The 15,826-nt window shown below is 40.3% G+C and overlaps 2 protein-coding genes across 6 annotated transcripts in view; one reads left to right on the plus strand and one right to left on the minus strand.

Moving 5' to 3' along the window:
• SPATA1 (spermatogenesis associated 1) overlaps positions 1 to 10,649 on the minus strand; it is a 35,508-nt gene extending 24,859 nt beyond the window's left edge. For 2 of the 5 annotated variants that reach the window (XR_008445905.1, XM_054036914.1), the window contains exons 1-3: positions 7,120 to 7,760; positions 4,717 to 4,823; positions 1,098 to 1,215 (exon numbers count right to left, since the gene is read on the minus strand). Coding sequence is in view for 3 of the 5 variants with exons in the window: in XM_054036914.1 (XP_053892889.1) it covers positions 1,098 to 1,215; positions 4,717 to 4,823; positions 7,120 to 7,155 (261 nt within the window). In the remaining 2 variants the exon portion in view is untranslated. Of the gene's footprint in view, positions 1 to 1,097; positions 1,216 to 4,716; positions 4,824 to 7,119; positions 7,762 to 8,840 lie in introns of those variants that run through there. The other 3 variants (XM_054036912.1, XR_008445906.1, XM_054036913.1) reach the window with 3 other exon arrangements.
• Positions 10,650 to 10,778: 129 nt separating this feature from the next.
• On the plus strand, positions 10,779 to 15,496 carry GNG5 (G protein subunit gamma 5). The gene is made up of 3 exons (XM_054036919.1): positions 10,779 to 10,960; positions 13,666 to 13,821; positions 15,252 to 15,496. The coding sequence occupies exons 1-2, from the start codon at positions 10,880 to 10,882 to the stop codon at positions 13,789 to 13,791; spliced, it is 207 nt and encodes a 68-aa protein (XP_053892894.1). The 5' UTR covers positions 10,779 to 10,879; the 3' UTR covers positions 13,792 to 13,821; positions 15,252 to 15,496.
• The last annotated feature ends 330 nt before the right edge of the window (positions 15,497 to 15,826 follow it).

Raw genomic sequence — 15,826 nt, forward strand, 5'->3', positions numbered from 1 at the left:
TAGACGACAATTCTCTGTTTTCTGACATGACATCTATTCATTTGTACTTTTGTCAGACTCCAAATGTGTGCTATAATCAGCCGAACAGGAGTGTGTGTGTATTTATATAAATATCTTCACCCCCTTACGCTTTCACTTAGGGCTCAAAGGACCTGAGCCAATTCCCAGCTGAAATCAGTGGAAAGACTCCCTGTTGACTTCATTAGGAGTTGGATTAGGCCCAGTATGAACAGGAAGTGTGTGTTAAGTAACATGCTTCTCTCAATTCAATTGTTAAAACAAATATTTTAATTTAGAAAAAGAATCCACTGATTCTCCTGCTGACTTCTACTGTGCTTAAGGAATTTTTTATTAGTTGTCTTGATATCTTTGGCTACATCCTTTTCAGATTTTTTTCACTTAGTCCTTTTAATATACAAAATCTCAGGTGATCAATGCATATTTAAGAGTATATTTGAAATCAGTGTGTCTTATAGAGAATAAGAAATCTGAACTTCTATTTAACCCTGTCTTTAACCAATGAAATAAATTAAATTAAACTAAATATAGGACAAAATTCTGTTCTCAGTTACTCAAAGGCAATAACATCGATTTCACTGTCTACAGTCAAATTATTATTAAAAAAAAAAAAAGTGAACATGTTTTCCTAATTCAAATGTTTTCCTAATTCAAATTCCCCTTACTTTGTAAGAAAGGTGCAGCTCTTGGAATAGCTTACATTGTTACTGTTGTGAAACAGCAGAACTGAAAAACTCAGCAAATATTTGATCACAGAGATATAAATACAAGAGGTTACCATGACCCCAAACAAACAGGAAGATTATACCAACTGCATACGACTACTTTAAAATTCACAAGATTAAAACAATATTTACAGCTTGGTGCTAAAAATGTCCAGTTATCTATGCTAGGATATTTTAATTTTCTAACTATTAAAGAAAAAATACTTTATTAAATATCTGACAATCTCAGTAGAGCAGGGTAAAAACTTCTCTGTTTTGCTTTTTAATGGGAGAAAAAGTATAAAATGTTGTCTAATATCCAGTTTCAAAAAAATGCAAAAGAAGAAATCTAGAGAAAATGCAGAAATAACTTACCACTGCTAGCTTTTTCCCTATATGTTTCAGAAATATAAACTTATCTGCAACAGCATCTTCACCCAGGAAGTCTCCAAGCTGCTCCCGCAGTGCTCTCAATGTGACATGACGAGGCACCCTAGAACACCATTATTCATTATTACAGTTGTAAGAAATGATGATGGCTATTTATTTTGCAATGTGAGACTGTGCCTGAAATGTTGCATTTCCAGATCAGACAGGCTTAGTGTTTCAAAGTCATGATGGTGCATCACAATATGATGATACTGTGAATCAAATGCGATTACAACACCACCTGAGAATTGTTCACATCTCAGTTATCCATACAAAAAGCAAAGGGGCAGGACCTGCAATTTGAAAAAGGTGCGGGGAACACTTTTGCTTGTCTGACACTAGAAGACAAAATTACTGGGAACTACAATGAGGGTATCTGTGCAAAAGACAGAGCTTTCTTGGTGGCAGGCCCAAAACTGCGGAATCAATTCCCCTAGGAACTAAGGAGTATCACAGATGCTCTCTAAATGCAAAGTGCATCTTGCCTTCTCTAATAGAAACATATAGGAATGTGTGTGCACATGCATATGTGTTATTAAACAAAATACTCCACAGCACATATTTCTTCCCCAGAGAAGGATGAGAGAACAACAATATGTGATAGATGTTAATCATGTTAGTGGACAAATTGGGAGAAAGACCAGAGAGCAACAAAAATGATTAATGTTCAAGAAAATATGGCCTACAGAAAAAGATTGAAAAATTGGGTTTATTTAATCTGGAGAAGAGAAGATTCAGCGAGGACATGGTAACAGTCTTTAAGTATGTAAAAGATTGTTATAAAGAGGAAGGTGATAAAATGTTCTTCACTGAAGACAGGACAAGAAGTAATGGGCTTAAACTGCAGCAAAGGAGATTTAGGTTAGACATTAGGAAAAACTTCTGAACTGTAAGGGTAGTTAAGCACTGGAACAAATTACCTAGGGAAGTTGTGGAATCTCCATCACTGGAGGTTTTTAAGAACTGGTTAGACAAACACCTGCCAGACATGATCTAGATAATACTTAGCCCTGCCTCGGTGCAGGGAACTAGACTAGGTGACCTATCAAGGTTTCTTCCAGTCCTACATTTCTATGATTCTATGGTGCTTAATGCGCTACTGGAAGGTACTTAGGCCTGGTCTACACTAGAAAATTAGGTTGTTTAACTACCCCAGTCACAAGTATGAAAAATCAACACCCCTGAGCAGCGTCGTTAAGCTGACCTAAGACACCCCTGGGCAGCATTGTTAAGACGACCTAAGTCCCCCTATGGACAGTTGTAGATTGATTGAAGAATTCTTCTGTTGACTTAGCTACTGCGTCCTGCAGAGGTGGATTACCTAGACTGATAGGGGAATCCCTCCCATTCGCATAGGTAGGGACTACACAGAAGTGCCACAGCAGCGCAGTTGCAGTGGCACAGCTGTGCCGCTGTAACGTTTTAAGTGTAGAAAAGCCCATGGATACCAAGGTAGAGTATAACAGAAATGGGACCAACCACATGAGAATGCAAGGTTCTACTTGGGAATTTGGCCTCTCTTTGGTTGGCTGCCTCCTTATATGCTTTGTCTTCACTTCTTGTCCATCCTTCAGGGATGGTTTCCCACAGCAAGGGACTTTTTGGGATGGTATTGTGACATGATGATATTATGAAATATTTCAGATCTCATCTCATGAGCCAGAACTGACTTTCCTTTTTATTTCCTTGTATATTCTAAGGCTAGAAAATTTCAATTTAAAAAACAATGTTATTTAATTAGAGCACAAGAGTTTATCTGAAAACAGACAAATGTACTATTTTTGTCCTTCCGTCATGTAGAAAAAAAAATCTAATTTTTTACCTCAAAATTTTTACCTCAAAAAGAAAATATTCATTCTTTGTCTAAACCTTTGAGTGTCAAGATTTAGCTAACAGCAAATTTTTGCAGCCCATATAGCAACTCCTGAAAATAAAGCTAGAGCATATAATGCAAATACAGATACAATGTTCACTGCAACATCAAAACAATACCATAATAAACATTTGATATGTTTACCATAAGCTAAACAGGTTCATAATTTAATACCCACAATTTATGTGCAATACCCACACTCTGGGTTGTTTTGCTATTTTAAACTTGATTTCTACATTGCAAGATCTCCATCAGTGATTAGTTTTCTTCTCAAAGCTCCACAAAGAATGTGAGAGCATATTTACTTTGGCATCCCTCCGTGCTTTGTAAGGAGTTCTTATTGGGGCTCATGTGACAAGGACAACTAGCTATGCTTTTGGTATGCAGAGGGCTTACAATGCAAGTGAACATTTCAATGTATTAGACTGCTTGGTGGTACCTACTACCTTTAGATCATTTTGATCTTCTGTAACTTCTCTGCACTCACAGGGTTCCTAATGGCTGTTCTTGTGAGTAAAGACTATAGTCTCCTTCCTTACCTGTGATCACAGACTAGGGCTCAATCCTGCTTTATGTGGGAGTGGATTGGGCTTCAGCTTGTCATTCACACCAATATTACCTACCTTCAATAGGAAATCAGGGGTAACATTTTTTTAAAGCAGCAAAGAGTCCTGTGGCACCTTATAGTCTAACAGATGTATTGGAGCATGAGCTTTCGTAGGTGAATACCCACTTCGTCTGGCATCTGACGAAGTGGGTATTCACCCACGAAAGCTCATGATCCAATACGTCTGTTAGTCTATAAGGTGCCACAGGACTCTTTGCTGCTTTTACAGATCCAGATTAACACGGCTACCCCTCTGATACTATTCTTTTAAAGCATGTCAGACAGTGTCTTTTTTCAAGTTAAATTAACTATAACATTCACTTCTGTTTCTTAAACTCATTAGACTTCTGGTGGTGAAATCAATGGCAAAACTCCCAAGACTGCAAAGGGGCCAGGATTTTATCCTTAATATCTTGTACGTTACAAAAGAAAAAACATTCAGAAAATAAAAAATGTTAAAGGTTAATCCTTTGCTTTATGTTGCAATGTCTGGTAAAAATATTTTAGAAATTTGGGCCCTGATTCTGCAATGAGCTCTGCCCAGGTAGACCCCTATGCACACATAAAGCCACATCAATTTCAATGGGTTCCAAGCAGAACTCATTGCAGGATTGGAGTCTAAGTTACACAAAGGACAATAAATATGGACAGGCAAACATTCCAATTGTATGAATTACCCTTGTGGAATTCATGTTGCTGTCTAACCATCCGTCCAACATCATATCTTTTTAAAAGGAAGGCACTCACTCTCTCTCGCTAATTCCCCTTTTGGAAATGAATTTTAGTGGTCCAGATTCTTGAGTGTGGTGGAGCTAAGTTTGGTGTAGCCCAAGAAAAGCAAAGATGGCTGTGTGCCAACTTTGTGTCGCCTGGATTCTGGAAGCGACCACAGAACAGGAACCTCAAGGGCTGTTCTAGCTGATGCTGTGCTACAATGGTTCCCTATAGAGCTATCCAGCTACATGGATTAGCTGAAGCATTGTATAAAGAAATTACTCACAGGCACAATGTTAAGCATGTGCAAGCGTGTATGCAGGATTGGGGCCTAAAGCAGCATTTTTCCTCGTTATTTAGCAATTACTCACCTTATAAATCCAGCTGAAATGAATTTGCTAGTAAGATCTGCAGAAACTGTATTTAATGTGAAGTTCCACACTTCTTCTGGGACATAAAAAACATGAAGCTCTACCAACTAAATGCAGTGAGAGAAGATTATCTCAGTTATAGATACACAGTAAGCATTTAAGTAATACAAATATTGACACAGGGTGTCCACCAAAAGGATTTATATAACAAAACAAAAAACACATGGCATAATATTCATAAACCACTGCATTGTTCATTCTGGTGTATGTTATATACTGTTGCTCGATCCTGTCACTGTATTGTTAATTTCAACTCTAAACTCTTTAGGGAAGGTATTGTCTCTAATTCTATATGTGTACAATGTCTAGAACAATGAAGCAACTTGACTGGTCCCTAGGCACTATCATAATAAAGATGATAAATGAATATGCCTCAAAATGCTTTTATGGACATGGCAGATTTCAAACAATTTGATCCAAATTAGATTAAACATATACACGTTTTTAATGCACACAAGGCTTTTACTTGGTATCAGTGAACCAGTTATTTAAATAATAACATTTAGACTTGCAGAGTCAGGTAGATTTTCAAAGTACTGTATAAACATAGTTAAAATCATTATCAGGTAGTCAGTTATACAGGCATTGACTGCTAGCAGAAAGGAGATTCACAATAATATAATAATAATAATAATAATAATAATAATGGACCAAATGCTGCAGTATTAACTCAGAAATTTCCCAGTGATAGGATTTGGCTCACGAATAAGAAAAATAGCTAAAGTGCTGACAAATGTCAGCCATGGAATAATTATCAATGATATCTTGTAAAACATTTTTTCCTGATTGTGGAGATTCACTTTTGGAAATTAGAATGCTTCGGTAAAACTATAAAGTTGGATCCAATATCTCCTTTCTGCACCTTACAAACCTCACTCATTTTCATTTTATAAAATTATAAATGTTTTCTATATTAATAAAAATATTAATGCAGACTCAAGACCAGGAGAGGAGTTAACATCTCTGAGTCATTGTTTGCAGACTCATGCAGACATTATATCAATTTACACTTGGTTCACGTTTGGCAGGCTCTCTCTGCAATCATAAATTCTAGAAGATTACTTAAAAAAAGGAAGAAAGAAAACTTGGGTTCAGCACAATTTGAATATTTCATGTGGGCCACATAAATAATCATGAGCGCTGGATTTAGACAGCATGCATTTCAATTGACAGCGTGTTCAGTGTGGAAATTTTTCACAGAAATAATGTTGGAACTATTTTATCTTTAGAAGTCAGGGCAGAGGAGGAGCCGTGCTGCTGTTGGATGTTACTCTGCTAGCAATGATTAGAACTGATTGGAAATACTTGAAGTTCTCAGAGAGACAAGTGACCTCCCAAAATCTGCGGAGCTCTAAGAGCCTGTTGCAAAGGCCACTGAAGTAAATGCAAAGGCTTCTATTAACTTAAATGGGCTTGGATCGGGGTAAAACTGTGTATGGAGAAGCTTCCATGTGCTTGTGTTGAGGGAAAGTGCCCAGTGCTTAATTTGTAATGAAAGAGGTGCTGGGAATCAAGCAATTTATTTACATGCATAACTGATGCAGCAAGCCCAGAAGTGCCGGGGCTATGAACTGCCAAGCCTATAGGTGCCAGGCTCAGCCCTGGCACAAATTAATCACTGTTTCTACTGCCTTGCATCTTGTGTATTTATATACACTTTTCCAGATCAGAATGCTGGCATTTTACAGCTACTTTGCATGGGTGTAAATGGCTACACAAAGTGTAAGGCAATGGAAAATCAGGCCCTTTATGCTCTAGTTTTACTCCTTGCCTCCACTCTGAGCCATGCAACAGAAAGGAGTGTAGGGCCCACCATTAACGTACATTCGTCTTATTAATGACAAATACACACTGAGGTCCTGACAACACTAGGGAAAATTTTCAAACATTTCCAGGTTTCTAACAATTACAGCAATAGTCCAAGTACTCAAGTGCATAGGCCAGTGGCTGTTGAAACCACGATTGGACCTGAACTGAGGAGGGGTAGGTGACATTAGGTTTAAAACTGTGATGACCATGGGAGCCCTGTTGATAGCTGAGCTCCCAATATTGCTATCTTTGATGCAGCTGAACCAGTGTTAGCAATAGTGGGAAATTTTTGGAAAAGTTTCCTAGTGTATATGTGGCCTATATAAACAGCCAGCACAAATAAGCTTTAGTGAATATTCCCATAAACTTTTGGGTATTAAATATAAACTAGACTTTGAATGGTTTTTCATGCACACGTCTTTAAAATAAGTGGATATTTTCTTCACACATCTGCCATTGGTTGCATGGCAGCAATTTTCACAATTTAGAACAGTTATACAGATTTTCTAAAATATTCAGAGCAAAAGTTCTCACCTCTGATGTTGGCGGTCTAGTTTGGCTGAATGACATATTCACTGGTGCCTGTATTGGGTGTCACTGAATTCCGGATGGATTTTTAAATTTCTTTTGTATCTTAGCATTACTTAACAGAATGGATTATGATAAATCCTGTAAGTCAAAAATGGTATTCCATTCAGTTTGAATCTGTTTCCACTTCATACAAAAGTTTGAGAAAAAAGCAGCAGAGAGCTTGTAAGTAAGTTCTGGATTCAGGCTGAAGGCTTTGCTTCCAGCAAAACCAGAAGACAAACTGCAAAGAGCTAAGTATTGACTAGTAGGCTTAATACTCCCTTTGATGTGAACACACCTTCTATACAACTAAATATCACCTAAGTAACCCAGTGAATTGCATAATTGCAGTTGGGCAACTGAGGTTTGCATTAGTATTCTGAGTAACATTTTCCATTCTTCTTTCATCAAAAGGTATTTAATTACTGTATATAGTTATCTATATATTTCTACAGTGCATCTAACAAACAAGATGTATTTCTTTTAGTGTCTGGATTTTGGGTAGATGGGCCAGAATGGCAGAGTCTGAAGCCATGCAGTCATTCACACCAGTGACATTTCAGCATGCCTGAGTCAAAACAGAAAAGTATTCCAAGGACACTTGGCTTCATCCATAAAGCAAGAGAGGATGTGGGAATGGGTAAGTCACTGTATCATTAATCCAACCTACAGATATGCACATTTCAAACTGTAATAATTTCTCCACTGATTCCAATACCCACATTTTTCATGCTATTTAACTCTCATTTTAGCAGGGTATTGAACCATCAATGCATTGTTTCCCATAAAGACTTCCTGGATCAGTGTTGGAAGCTGACAAATCTGATTGGTAACAGGACACATCTTATCTAGACTGGTAAAAGCAAATGCCTAGTCAAACCAGAATAAAGATTGTTTCTTGGCCTGGATACAAGGTTCAACATCAAAAAGGCACGTACACTTCCTTTTACACAACACTTGCTTTAGGTCCTTTCCTGCCGTAAATATTCACTATTTGGCAGGTTGCTGACAAGTACCAAATGTGCTAGTATAGACAGGCTGATGATTAGTGCTTCTGGTTTTTTGAGTTTATTCATTTAATTTGGGGAGGATTATTTTTATCAATTTTTGAATTTTATGTAGATGTCCAAAAATCAGGGTTTTTCATGGCTTTCTCTTTGTATATATTATATATATATTACTCATTACAGTCATATATGCTGTAATGAGTAATCTCTTTGTAATGTTCCCTAGTGGGCATCAGCAGGGTCTACAGAGACCAATTAATGTTGCAGTATGTTAGTGTGCATTACAAATCACACCTCCCATAGTCTGCATTACTGCTCCATGTAGACAAGCCCTCAGACACAAGTAACCTTTTCTGGTGTTTATTGATAAACACCAATTTAATTTGTTTTGCATCGGGGTGTTTTGTGTTTATTGGTTAAAACCTAAATTCAGAAGCCCTTATGATTAACAAACAGAGACAGACAAATTATCATTAAAAGGAGAAAACTAAATGTCTGGCTTTTATTTCCAGTTCTGCCCTTCACTGAGTTCTGATCCTGATTTCAGTAGTTTTACCTGAGTAAGGACAACAAGGTCACTTTGATCAGACCCCTCTTGTGAGACATTAGAAGAGTCACTTAACAGCTCTGTGCCTCAGTATTCCTATCACTAAAATGAAAATAATAATTCTCACCTACCTCCCATGGCTGCTGAGTCTTCATTAATGATTGTTCATAAAGTGCTTTAAGATCCTCAGTAAAAAGACCTGAAAAGTGCAAAGTATTCTTCTTCCTCTTATTCCATTTAGACTGCAAACACTGTTTAAATTTTTCGTTGATGACTGAGATTACCATGGTTCCTTTAAAACAACAGATTTAATTGTCTTCTCCGGCCCTTGTCCTAAAAACCACGAATTCTCTACTCTTGTGTTTTACATGGTTATAATTTTCTATCACTATAAAAACAAACAAAAAGCCTATGCTTACTGTACCACTCACCTCAGTGCCTTGTTCTACATATTCCTTCCTTCCTTCTTTCCTCCCTCCCTGTCTCTATCCCATTGCTTTTTCCTGTTTTGTCAAAGTAAATCCAGATTGTAAGATCTTTGGCCAAGAACCTCAAAGGTATTTAGGTTCCTAACTTCTACTGAAATCAATGGGATTATAAAATGGCCAATAATTGTACAGCATATCTATTATCAAATACTATATCACAGTTGTGTAGTTACCATCTTTTTCTAGAATAAGGGATTTAGAACCAGGTGTCAAAAGATTTTAGATGAGAACTGATGTTTTTCAGCCAAAAAAAAAAAATCTACAATATCTATTCATCTTTTGTTGTCTGAATTAATTGCAATAAACTCAAAATGCATCTAGTTAATGGGAGTCCTTTAAAATAGCATTTTTTCCTATAAACATCTGTTGAAATTAGTTTGAAATGTTTAGGTCAATTTATCTGAGTGAGGAGCTAATTTTATTCTGACTCATCACAAGCATTATTGTATAGTATAAAACTCTCTAGGCCTGGATACAACATTATTTTCTCCCTAAATCCAAAGTAAAAAAAAAACTTTTTCCATTTTGTCTCCATTTTAGGGGAATTTCTCCAGAAATTACTTGGAAGCCACTAAAGAAATGCAAAGTCCCAAAATATATAGTGGGAACATTATATGCCAGGGATTGAAACTTTGTTTTACTATTCACTTTATTTTTCTCAGAAATATTGAATTATAAATCAAATACTCAAAATCCATGAAAACCCTAATACAAAACTGTATACTAATGTATACTTGTAGAACTAACTATTCACCATCCTAGAGGCAGGGTAGGTGAGGTAAGATTTTTTATTAAACCTGTGTTGGTGAAAGGATAAGCCAGTTGAAGCAGTACATGAACTCGAACCAAGCAGGAGTAAGTCACTAGTGCCAGAGGGGCACTCCTAGGAACCATGTTCTTCTGCTGGTTCAAATATAGTGAGGGAAGGAGATTGCGGTTTTTGGCCGACTTTGCCACAGGCTTGTGTGATCTCTTCTTAGGCAAGTTGCAGCTTCTCCTTCCCCGTTTGTAAAATGGGCTGTTACCCCAAAGGCGAGCAGGGTGGGAGGCTCCCTTCATTGGTAGATCTAGGAAGCACTTTGGGATCGTTGGCGAGCAGGTGCCACAGAGCCGCAAGTTTCCTTCTTATCTTGTATGTGTCTTGTTCAGTTTGAGTTCTTGTATTTACCCTGCGCTAACGGCACTGCCTTGCCCGGGCCGAGGGAAGGGTTTCCTGGGTAACGGTCCCTTTTCAAACACCGCCGGGCGAGCCGAGGGTCACTAAGGAGCCACGATTACCTTCACTGACGCCTTCTCGCCATTTGTTCCAGGGGCCGGAGCAAATCCAGCGGAGGCGCTGAACCCCGACCCCGGGACACTGGGCTGGGCTTGGGACCGGGGTATGGCCACGATAGAAGGATCTAGGGCGCTACGCCGCTATCGGGACACCTATGGGGCTGTATCGTGACAGTGGCGTTATTTCCCTTAGGCTCCGCCGCCCCAGAGCCTGGCTGCCTGGGCTGGGGCAGCCCCGCTGCGCGCGGTCACACCGCCCCCTCAGGCCGGCCCGGGCGCGCCACCCTCGAGTCAGGGCGGCGGTTGCGCAGGCGCCGGGGGCAGTTTGGGAAGCGCCGGAAACTTCGTGCTAAAGTTCCGAGCAGCGCCTGGCTCCGCAGCCCGAGCCCAGCCGCTCCCCGCGCGCCATGTCGGGCTCCTCCAGCGTGGCGGCCATGAAGAAGGTGGTGCAGCAGCTGCGCCTGGAGGCCAGCGTGAGCCGCGTGAAGGTGGGAGAGGCCGTGGGGCGCCCGGCCGGGCCGCCGGTGCCGCGCCCAGACCCCGCGCCTGAGGGGCAGAGCTGCCGCCCGCCCCGCCCCGCCCACCGGCCCCCTCCCCTGGGGCGGCTGGCGGCCCCCGTTACCGGAGGGCTCCTGTCCCCCCCGGCCCCTGTGCCCGGCTGTCTGCGCGTGCCCTGCCCCGAACCCGCCGGGGCCCCGCAGCGCAGGGACGGGCCGCGGGCGGGTCGGCGCTACAGGCCGTTCTCGTTCGTGGGGCCAGACTCGCCCCACGCGCGGGGCTGCTCTGCCGGGCAACTCGGCGCGCTCACAGCGGCCGCAGGCTGAGCACGCCCCAGCCGCTCACTTCCTAATCCCGGGGTGCGCTGTGCTGCAGGGCGGAGCTGCCGCCTGCCTGAAATGCTGCTGCCTGAGCCGGCGGGATTGCACCAGCTGGACACCTTCCCCCCGAGACCCGTAACTTAAGGTGTCCTGCGGTGCGGAGTCTCTTCCCCCTGCCACCTCTCTGGAAAGGACTCGCTCAGCCTAGGCCTGGGATAGTCAATTAGCTTCGGTCAAGAGCCAAACTGCAGAGAAAATAATAAAAGCCCGGGCCCCTTCCAACTGATCTGGGTTTGGCCCACGGTCCGCCTGTTGACTGCCTAGGCTGTTGCAGGCCTCTCACCCGTTTTGATTATTCAGATATAAAATGGAGACGTTCCTAGAGCCCTCGCCTATGCTGAGTGCGCATCATCTGTGGACTTTCAGGCTAGGATAGGCCTTGTGTCAAATTGGCAAGCTACAGTTTGCAGATCTCCTTTCAAAATAAGTAATTGGGGAGAAATCGCCTGCTATGTTTTCATTTTACTTCTATGTTTTCATGTACCTACAACCTTTTGTAAAAAAAATAGTGCTCTCCATGTGTTGTCTCGTCCTGAGAATGTTTTCCTGGTGGAAAGGAATGGGAGAATAAAGTTAGTTTATCTGAGGTGAGGTGTCAGGGCATGCAGCCATAATTGTTTTTTCTCAAAAATGAGGGCTATTCTTATTTCATGGGGAAAGCTTAACAAATGTGTACAGTTAGAGAGGGTTGTTTTTTTTTTTTTTTAATTTATTTGGTGGTGGACTTGCAGACATGTTAATTAAGCATGACACAGCATCAAGGATGATTTAAAACAGTGATTCTCAACCTTTCCAGACTACCGGAGTCTGATTTGTCTTACAAACCTGTTTCACCTCACTTAAAATCTAGTTGCTTACAAAATCAGACACAAAAATACAAAGGTGTCACAGCACACTAGTACTGAAAATTTGCATACTTTCTCATTTTTCCAATAGAATTATAAATAGAATATATTGTACTTACATTTGTGTATAGCATAGAGAACATTTATATAAGTCATTGTATGAAATTTGTACTGATTTCACTAGCTTTTTCTGTAACCTGTTGTAAAACTAGGCATATAGTTGATATACCTCCTGGAAGACCTCTGCAATACTCCTGGTTGAAAACCACTTATTTAAAATTCTTCACCTGAGTGCCAGAAGGCTTTTCCCTGCTTGCTTTAGTCCAGATAGGGTGACCAGACAGCACATGTGAAATATCAGGATGGGGTAGGGGGTAATAGGTGCCTTATAAGACAAAGCCCCAAATATTGGGACTGTCCCTATAAAATCAGGACAGCTGGTCACCTGAGGTCCAGATAAAATATGTCAATGCCCAGATACTGGAAGGTTTGGCCAGAGTAAATTTGGCTTTGTTTTCAGCCACTACTCCCACTTAATTCAAACGCTTACCCTCTTTTGGGGAGGGTACTGTGTCTGAAGAGTTTGCACAGTGACCTCCACGTTGTCACCCCACTCTGAGTCCTCTGTCTACAACTATAATACAGATAAATACCACTTCTAAGATCATCACGTTGCTTAGTTTGGAACTGAAAATTTTAACATACAGTGGGTGGATTTTTCACATTCTTGAGGGCATATATAGATTCCTTTAGCAATGTATTTATACAAAATGGTATAACATCATATCTCTTGTTATTCTTAAGGCTTGACTTCAATGTTAATAAGTTCACACTTATTCAAATGAGAGGAGTTATCACACTGCAAAACATTAGAGCAGCACAATAGGATTGGATTAGCAGCATGGAGTAGTTGAGTCCCCACTCCTTTACTAGTCTTAGCAACACCTGAGCTTCAACCTATACGCTGCCAAATCAGCCATCTCAAGTTAAAAGCACCACTTTTCTGAAGCTAGAGACTTGTCTGTGCGCAGGAGCTGGGTTAGGGTCAACACTTGTTATATCTTGAGCTAACCCGTAGTGATGACAAGCCCTTAGAAAAAGTATAAAGTAAAACTGTCTTGGGGCTTGCATTAGGTGGCAGACATTGGTGTATGATTGCATGTCTTGTAAAAATTACCCATAGTGTGTTAAATGCTACTTCTGCTTGAGGAACCTGTATGTATAGTAGCCAAGAGCTGATTTTCAAAGATGTGCTGAACTGTGCACTTAGTATCTGAAGACAAGACCAACTCCCTTAAAATGGAGTATTACTGAATGCTATAGTTTTTCTGAACAAAAACTAAAATGCAAGCGTTGTGTAATAAAATCTAGCTGTACTGAAAACAGCACCCTCCATACACTACAAAAAATGTTACGTACAAGATAAAGTATTTGCTGTGAATGCTAATTTAAAATTTACTTTATGACTAGGTTTCTCAAGCCGCAGCAGACTTGAAGCAGTTCTGTCTGCAGAATGCACAACATGATCCCCTACTGACAGGAGTGTCTTCAAGTACAAATCCATTCAGACCCCAGAAAGTCTGTTCATTTTTGTAATTTGGTGAACTATCTTGGTCTCTTTCAGTGGTAAGTTTTTAAACTATAAAAAATGATACAAGTTGCTCAGTGGTTTGAGCATTGGCCTGCTAAACCCAGGGTTGTGAGTTCAATCCTTGAGGGGGCCATTTAGGGATCTTGGAAAAAAATCTGTCTGGGGATTGGTCCTGCTTTGAGCAGGGGGTTGGACTAGATGACCTCCTGAGGTCCCTTCCAACCCTGATAAAATAAGTGGTCATCAGGTCATTCATTTAAAATGTATACAACATTCATTATGGAGTATATTTTTAAAAAGTTCTGACTTTTCAGTAAACTTTTCAACTAAAATATACTGCTCATTTCCTCACCAAATAAAAGAATTTAGTGCTAGTGAACAATATCCTATTTGCCAGTCCTAAAGTCTTTTGTCCATGAAGCAGGTAGAGCAGGGGTTTTCAAACTGGGGGTTGTGACCCCTCAGGGAGTCATGAGGTTATTACATGGGGGATTGCAAGCTGTCAGCCTCCACCCCAAACCCTGCTTCACCTCCAGCATTTATAATGGTGTTAAATATATAAAAAAGTGTTTTTAATTTATAAGGGGGGTTCGTACTCAGAGGCTTGCTATGTGAAAGGGGTCACCAGTACAAAAGTTTGAGAACCACTGAGGTAGAGCATGGATTCTGGCAGTGTAAGATTCTGCTCTACACTAAGCTTTTCCTGAGACCCATACCCAAGAATTAAGATGCAGTGGTAATTAATTCATTTTCCTACTCCACTCAAAAAAACCCCTACCCCTTCCTTGTAATAAGAATTTAAATTTTATTTCCAAGTCTCAGCCCCTACTTGGGGTGGGACTGAAACATCTGTTTCTGCTGACATCACAAGCAGAAGTCCTTAGGACAACAGTTTAGGCATTCTACCTGTAAAAGAGAGGTTTCTTTTCCTGTAACCTCCCCAAACAGCAAACTTTATGGGGAGAGCCCTACTTTTTTTTTTTTTTTTTAGGATGAGCCAGAAACGTTAGCAACACTCAGAGGCAGTAGCTACCACCTCTCACCCAGTACATAGTCTGGGTATCTCCAAGTGAAGGTGGTGTTTAGAAGAGAGAGTTTGCAACTATTGTTGCTGTAGAATAATTTATTTTCTCTGGTCAACCAGTTCAGACCACTCAGTTTAATAGATTCAGCTCCCAGGAGAATGAGCCCCCTATTCACTTGTACAAGTTGGATTCTGCATTTAGTCCCTGCTGTATAACATCCTACCTGGGAGAATTTACAGTATATAAACTTCTGAGAGTGATGGCAATGAAAACCACCCTTTGTCCCATGAGCTACCTGTGAAGGTAAACTAATTTATACCTACTTGTCTCTGGTGTCATCTATAATAAAAGATATATGTGGGAGTACTTTCATCAAGCATACATATAGATTTTCATTACTTTTTTCTAACCACTTTTTTGTGTGTGTGTGTCTCTTTCAGATCTTCTAACACCTTTTCACGCTGCTCTGTGTGGAGAGAATGTGACTCAAGGAGTGCCTTGGTTTGAAGTCTGTACAAAAGCTTAGCCTTAACAATGTGCCAAGTTAACTGTGTAAATCGCTACTGTTGTCAAACCTCTTACCATCTACCTCTCCAAATGAACTGTGTGCTAGTTGCAATAACTTCTACTTCATGAGGGAATCAGTTTTACATACCAAGCAAAAAATAAAAATGTTTTGACTTAATCTGTTTTTGGAATTACTGCAGGACTGTTTCAATATTGTGACTCTGATACTTCTCCAAAGTTATTTTAGGTGTATATTTACTAAAGCATACTCCAATTTGAGACTTCAAATATTGTGGGTATTCCACATCACTAGCCTGTAACAATTCCAATTGAAGCCAAACCACTAAATTTCTTCAGAAGTACATCATCCATGCCCATACAAAGTTGGTGCTCAGATGCTGAAGCCAGTGAAGATTTTTGTTTTGCTCATTACTTGCAGTAGAGAAAAACCATTGCTCTTTTCTACCCAAGATAAAGTATCTTCATAATTTTCATGTTACTTGTTCTT

Source organism: Malaclemys terrapin, chromosome 8, assembly GCF_027887155.1.
Source record: "Malaclemys terrapin pileata isolate rMalTer1 chromosome 8, rMalTer1.hap1, whole genome shotgun sequence".
NCBI classification, from domain to species: Eukaryota; Metazoa; Chordata; order Testudines; family Emydidae; genus Malaclemys; species Malaclemys terrapin.

What these genes read in the sequence shown, in the direction of transcription:
- GNG5 (XM_054036919.1), top strand. Translation starts at nt 10,880, where the DNA reads ATGTCGGGCTCCTCCAGCGTGGCGGCCATGAAGAAGGTGGTGCAGCAG. An exon ending in CCAGCGTGAGCCGCGTGAAG is followed by an intron (nt 10,961 to 13,665) that starts GTGGGAGAGGCC and finishes CTTTATGACTAG; the next exon opens with GTTTCTCAAGCCGCAGCAGA.